This window comes from Orycteropus afer, unplaced genomic scaffold (genome assembly GCF_000298275.1).
Source record: "Orycteropus afer afer isolate SDZICR_OR568_19922 unplaced genomic scaffold, OryAfe1.0 scaffold00035, whole genome shotgun sequence".
NCBI classification, from domain to species: Eukaryota; Metazoa; Chordata; class Mammalia; order Tubulidentata; family Orycteropodidae; genus Orycteropus; species Orycteropus afer.
The window spans coordinates 18,169,688-18,177,109 of record NW_006921622.1 but is presented as its reverse complement, the minus strand read 5'-3'; the positions used below and the strand labels follow the sequence as shown (position 1 = coordinate 18,177,109).

The 7,422-nt window shown below is 35.2% G+C and overlaps 1 protein-coding gene across 1 annotated transcript in view; it reads left to right on the top strand.

The window, feature by feature from the left end:
• The window catches only part of MASTL (microtubule associated serine/threonine kinase like), a 43,464-nt gene extending 36,396 nt beyond the window's left edge, over nucleotides 1-7,068 (top strand). The window contains exons 10-13 of the mRNA XM_042780338.1: nucleotides 1,744-1,758; nucleotides 3,888-4,001; nucleotides 4,103-4,204; nucleotides 6,911-7,068. Of these exons, the coding sequence (XP_042636272.1) occupies nucleotides 1,744-1,758; nucleotides 3,888-4,001; nucleotides 4,103-4,204; nucleotides 6,911-7,068 (389 nt within the window). The remainder of the gene's footprint in view (nucleotides 1-1,743; nucleotides 1,759-3,887; nucleotides 4,002-4,102; nucleotides 4,205-6,910) is intronic.
• Nucleotides 7,069-7,422: the final 354 nt, after the last annotated feature.

Here is a 7,422-nt window from a genome sequence, read left to right as displayed (position 1 = left end):
CCAAGATTATCTTCTGTGTCTGTGTTAATTGCTTTCCCTTTTCTTTGTTGAAGAGGGTCTGTGCAGTCCTGCCTAGTCCGCCATCTTGCCGGAACTCCCAAAGCAGCGAAGTTCTTATGGGCACTTAACTGATTTTTTTATAGTGCTCCTTTGCAAAGTCACAGAGTTGCCAGTGAAGAGCTCAGTTCTAATAAAAGCCTGCTCATTTTCTATAGTTTATATCCTGTCTAACTTACAATATGATACGAAAAACATAGCAACAATTGTGAGGATGGCACAGGCCCAGGTAGTGTTTCATTCTGTTATACATAGGTTCTCTGTGAAACAGCATATAATGATAATAACAACATAAAAGTAAGCTTCAAATTTACAGATTGACTTTATAGAATCTTGTCTCTATTTTCATGGGACAAAGTTACCTTGGATACCTAGTCGTAGATTTTTAAATTTTTATTTTCTATAAAAATAATTTGATAGGAAGTTTTTGAGACAACAAATAGTACAACACAATTTATTTAAAAAAACAATAGCAAGTCCCCATCCTCTACTACTTTCTACAATTTGTACCCACCAGGGACAGTCACTTTCACCTCTTTGTTGTTGTTGTTATGTGCCGTCGAGTCATCCCCAACTCATAGCGACCCCTCCTTGGGTTTCCGAAGCAGTATCACTATGGAAGTAGATTCCCCAGCTTCCTTCCGAGAACCAGCCTTCTGGTTAACAGTCAAGTGCCTTAGCCACTATGCTACCAGAGCTCCCTTTCAACTCTTAGGTCTTTTATATTTCTAAATAAATAACATGCTTATGTACTGCTATTTATTCATATATACACACACACACACACACACACACAGTATTTATAGGAGCTCTGGTAGCACAGTGCCTAAGGCACTTGACTACTAACCAGAACACTGGAGGTTCAAACCCACCAGCCACTCCTTGGAAGGAAGATGGGGCAATCTACTTCCTTAGTGATACTGCCTCTGAAACCAAAGGAGAGTTCGCTATGAGTTGGGTCCGACTCGACGGCACATAACAAAAACAACATACATATTTATAATATTTTAGGTTAGACATTAACTTTTGACCTAATATGGAAGATGCACATGTAGTCTCTCAACTCCTTTCCTCATATATATCACACTCAGGTGTACCATCTTTTTTAAAAAAAGAAAACACTGAATCAAGTATACCTCTGCAGCCTCTTATACTCCTGACTTGATTTCTCAGCTTTTTTTCCATCTGGTTCCCTGACATTCTAGACTCTTCTCTTCTTAACCCCTTATATGCAACCAAAATTCTAATCACAGAACCCTACATGCATTTTCTTAGATACATCTTATTGTGTCTTGCCTCTGTGGCTTTGCTTCTGCTTTTCTCTGGTCTGCAATGCTTTCTCCTACTTTGCCTAGCCACCTCCTAATTTCTTTCAGGCTGAAGCTTAAACATAACTTCCTCTCTGATGCTTTTCATGGTCTAGCCTCAGCCAAGCTGGCTTAGGTACTCTGTCCTGAGTTCCCATAGCTTCTGTGCCTTTTTTTGTTTTGGCTTTTAAAAATGAGTTATTGTCTGTTTGTATCTCCCAGTGCATGCTGTTTTCTCCTTAGAAAAGTATCTTTTTATTATTCATCTTGGTACCCCTGATACTGGGCATAATACCTGGGCACCTAGTTCAATGAATGATGTGAGAATGTAATCATAATTTTAATATAAAACCCCTAACAAATTTTTTCTTATATGCAGGATTTCTGACTTCGGGTAAGTGAGCTTCTCTATTAAGTAATATGACAAAGTATATTAAACTAAACTGTCAAAGTATAACTAGATCACATTGCAGGAAAAAAAAAATACTTTTTTCCTTTTCATCTATATTATGAAATACAGAACTGTCTTCTGTCTTCTAGGCAAGAAGACAATGCAGAAAGGTTGATCTTCTCTAAGAGAAGCAATGTAGACATGTGAAATTTTTTATAACTTTTAAGGATATTAGAGAATGATGCTATTGCTTCTTTATTGCAACAGAAGAAATAGGCTTGATAAAAATACTAAAATTAGTAATTACATAAGATCTCAAATTTTCTCAACCATTTAATTCCTTTAAGAAAATGTAAAAGTATAACAGGATCAGTCTATCACTACAGATTACAGAAGTGGGTTTAAATTTGAAATTCAGTAGTGGAAAATATATCTGTTCAATTTCTATGGCTAATATTATGTGTTACAGTTAGTAAGATTGATCAAAATATGTGATCTTATTAGACTTTGAGTCAAGTATATGGGTATGTGTGACATATCCATGGAGAAATGGCATATATTTTGGACTTGAATATACTTTGGCTGAGCTGGGAAAAGGGTTCTCATTTCTAATTTAAGTAAAATATGTAAAAATAAATGTTTTCCTCTGATTCCTACCCACTTCCTCTGTTATTTAGTCAAAGCCTTTGCATAATCCAGTGGAATAATTCTTTCCTCAGTGCTACTTGAAAGGTCTACTAACTGAGGTGGCTTTTATATTTTTATAGTGATTACTTATAGACTATTTGCATCTTATATTTCCTAAAGGGAGGATGGGATTATGTGGCTTGCAAGTAAAAAGGTACTCTTAATGCATGCAACCATTTTTTTCCTATCAGCAGATTCTATTCACTGTCAAAGGAATTAATCATGCTTTGCTGACTTGTTTTAAAATAGGCAGTGGCAGTTACTACATCACAATAATGAATTTTTTGAAATTGTAATTTTTAAGACAATATTAACATTATACTAGAACCTCATCTAAATTTGTGTTGAACATAACCATTTTTTCATTGAAATTAATCTTTGCTTAGGAAACACTTTCTCACAGAACTAATCAAAAGTATAAACCAGATTATAGGGTCATATTTAAAATAATTAGAAACATCTTTGTATATAAATGATGCTTCCAATAAAGATGTTATTAGAAATCAGATTTCTCTTTTTATTAAAACTTGACTCCTAATTATTTCTACAAGCATGGTTTAAGTGAGAATTTATTGATGTTCTAAAAATGCTCTGTGAGTAAGGACTTCATAGTGCCAGGATGTCCTCTAATTAGTATAAATGTTGTTACCTCATCTTATCCATTATATGTAACAAATTGAAAACAATCATTTTAAGAGAAGTAGTCAAGTATTTTAGAGAATAATCTTTAGGATAATTGTATTTTTCAGTTGCATTTTAGGATGTAGAGCATATAAGAGAATCTAGAGTATCAGACCAAAATCAAATCAAACTCACTGCTATTAATTGAATTCTGACTCACAGTGACCCCACTGAGTTTCCAGGACCATAAATCTTCACAGAAGCAGAATGCCTTATCTTTCTTCCACAGAGTGGCTGGTGGGTTTGAACCACCAACCTTTTGGTTAACAAACAAATGCCTTAACCACTATACCACCAGAGCTCCTTAGAATATCAGAAATTATTAATAAATGGAAATGACGGCTTTAATTTTTCTTTACCTAGCAGTGGTAGTTGCTAATCCAAACTTCTTGGAAAATAGAGAAGGAAGGTAGTGACAACATTGCTAAATGAAGGTAATTTGGGTTTTTGTACCTTATAATAGCAGAGAGGAGCCCTGATGGTACAGTGGTTAAATGCTGAACTATTAACCAAAAGGTCGGCAGTTCAAACCCACTAGCTGTTTTGTGAAAGAAATATGAGGCGGTCTCTGGGGCAGTTCTTCAAGAGGATCATTATGAGTTAGAATTGACTTGATGGCAACAGGTACACACCAGAAGAAAGCATAAGAAATGAATGCCTTGATTATGCACAGATATGATTAACATTAACACAGTGAATGTTTTATTTGATGAAACATTTGCAGAAAATGTCTGCAAGTTCTGCTACTTCCTCTTAAATTCCAGGTCCTGCAGTAGACTGGTGGGCACTTGGAGTTTGCTTGTTTGAATTTCTAACAGGAATTCCCCCCTTCAATGATGAAACACCACAACAAGTATTCCAGAATATTCTGAAAAGAGGTGATTGTTTCTCTCCTGTTAAGATAAATTTATCATTTATATCTGTATATTATTATTTTGAGCAATGATTAATAAGCTTATTTGTATATTCATATTTGTAGATATCCCTTGGCCAGAAGGTGAAGAAAAGCTATCTGATAATGCTCAAAGTGCAGTAGATATACTTTTAACCACTGATGATAAAAAGAGGGCTGGAATTAAAGGTAAGGTATTGTATTAATGAACTCTTTTGCCCTTGATTTGTTCTAAGAGATAGTTATTAATAACAGTATCATATACGACTCTTAGCATTACAGATAATATAACTGATAAACTGCTAAAAAGGTAAATCAGTTTATTGCTATCTTATAGGTATGCATTGTAGTAGTTGTTCTTATTCTACATTAAAATTCAATGCAGTCAATTTGCAATATCATACATTGAAATTTATCAATCTCAAGAAAGTTACCTGAAACAATCTTATCTTGTCAATCTTAGACATTTCTGATGTCTAAGTCAGAAAAAGTCTGATAAAATTAGCCACCAATAAATAGAGGAAATCTTTATTAAAACCTTCCATTCTTTCTCATTCCTCAATCTAATATTTATGTGGAATATCTGTTGTATGTTAGACACTGCCTTAAGGATATTCTCACTTAAGCACTCTCAAACTGAGTAAAATCCATTATCAACAGGACTCTAGACAATCAGTGGTTTACCTTGTGACTCGCTTGGTTGAAAAAAAGGATTATATTAGCATGAAGTATATTTTAAGCAAAAACAATTTTCAACTTTTAGGAGGGAAAAATTAGACAAAGTTAAGGATAATATCTAAAACTTAATTCATGCTAGCAATAGTTTCAAGAACTCGAAAAGTTTCAGTCTATAGTGATATTCTGATGGGCTTCGATACATGTTGGAATGATTTTCAAATTTTTCAGCTGGCAGGTATGTATGATGAGGCAAAACACTTGTAGTAACTCTTAAACTAAGATATTTAGATGTGATGGGGAACTGCATGGTCCTCTCATCATAACTTTATTAATTTCTATTTAAATATATCCACGAAAGAATTCTAATTTAGTTTGAGTATTGAAGTAACTATTGTATTTTTTAAAAAAAACTGAAGAATACCCCATCATCTGCTTCACTTTGTAAATAGTTCATAAAAAAAAATGTTTTTGAGATGCCGTTGATAAGAATGTTTTTCTTTACTAATATAAGTGGGAAGCTGGCCTGTTAATTTTAATATGTTTAGCAGCATCCCTGGCCTCTGCCCCATAGATTCCAGCACCTTCCCTCAGTTGTGACAAGCAAAAATGTCTCTAGACATGGCCAAATGTCTTTTGGGGCAAAATCATCCCAGTGGAGAACCTCTATTGTAAAGTAATTTGTGCTGAGTTACTTATTTTGAATAATTGTTAAGAGAAAAATGAATTCTCTGAATGTGAGTTATTATTGCTATTTTTATCCCCTTTCCTGTCAGTCTCTTACTTTAGTGAAAAACCAGTTTAGAAATATGATATTGATCTCCAATACATACACACACAATTCCTTCCTATCTGTGTGACCTTCTCCCAATATTTTCCTTAAATTTGCTTATTTCTTCTTCAGCTGTTTACTGCCTTAATTGTCCCTTCATTGTTTGCTGACTGAGAAGTTAGTTTGCCTCCCATGAATCTTTAGTATTTCCTTATGAAGGATTAAAGATTGAGGGGTTATGCCTGGCACCTAAATAGCACAGTATGATCAAAGACTGAGGAGCTGTGGTGGTGTAGTGATTAAGCATTCAGCTGCTAACCAAAAGGTCGGTATTTTGAACCCACAAGCTATTCTACAGAAGAAAGATGAAGCAAGTTTGCTTCCATAAAGATTTCTAGCCTTGGAAACCCTATAGGGCAGTTCTGCTGTGCCCTAAAGGGTCACTATAAGTGGGAATTAACATGATGGTATTCGTTTTGGTTGGGTAGTTGGGGTGGTCAAAGAGTGTATTTTCACTTCAGAAACAGAAAGAAATAAAGATGAAAGGTGACAAAAATGTAGTTAAATAGGTGAGCAAAGTTTGAGATCTTTTAAGTGGAGTAGTACTGTGATATCAAGATTCAGGATATGGACACTGCTACATAGTAGTCAGTGTGTTGTAGAGATTTAAGCCAGTGAAATCAAGGAAGTCAAAGAACATGAGAATCTGTCAGAAAGGTCATCAATGCATATGCTGAAATCACCATGAAGGATAAGGATCACACAGTGTGAAGTAAATAAGGGAGCAGAAAATGGGCTTCAAGCCAAAGTTATCAAGGGCAATAAATAATGCTAAGGATTGCAATGATATAAACAGGTGGAAAGAACTGGAATGAGGAATGGAGCAGTAATTATGGAAGATTAATATAAGAAAAGGAACCCTGGTGGCACACCAGTTAAATGCTGGGTTGCTAACGGAAAGGTTGGTAGTTCACACCCACTCAGTGGTCCCCCAAGAGAAAGACCTAGCAATCTGCTTCCATAAAGATTATAGCCAAGAAAACCCTATGGGGCAGTTCTAAACTCCTGTCACATGGGGTCACCATGAGGCAGAATTGAAGGCACCCAACAACAGTGATAAGGAAGCTGCCTTGGAGCAAGAAGTAGGCCAAACTCATCTCTCAATGACTCAGGAATTGTGTGATAAGTCACAGGCAGTGAGAAAGCCAGGCTTCTGTTAAGGCAAATCATTCATTCACATATTTGACAAATACAAACCAACCACCTTTCCGGTGCAAGATAATACAAAACAATACAATGTGTGCCTTTATGAAGTACGTCATCTATGAGACAGACAGACAATGAATGTTTAAAACCGTGATATAATAAAGTAGGACAAGCAATAAGTCTCTTTAATTCCTGTAAAGCAATACTTAGGTAATGATGTCATATTTTATTTTTTTCCTAAGAGCTGAAACATCATGCTCTCTTCAGTGATGTGGACTGGGAAAATCTGCAGCATCAAACTATGCCTTTCATACCCCAACCAGTTGATGAAACAGATACATCCTATTTTGAAGCCAGAAATAATGCTCAGCACCTGACCATATCTGGATTTAGTCTATAGCACATACATTTTCCTTTTAGTCTACCCCTATGTTATAGAATAAGCCTGCATAATTATATACTTCTTAATGCTGGCCTGACCTACGGAAAATAAATTTGTACCTGGGTCATTACACTTTTAATGTATGCTACAATGATCACAAATAAGAGGCTATAAAGAATACAATCAGTAATTTATCTTACTCTCAGAACTGCAACTTTTTTCATCTTATTTATTTAATCTGTAGCACTTTATGAAAATCAATGCATCAGTAAAACTAGCATGACATTGACATTTTAGAGAAAGAGCGTATGTGTGCTTAATTTTCTTTCTTCTTGTCTGTTGACCTGTCCGTTTCTAGATTTGTCTGGTGCT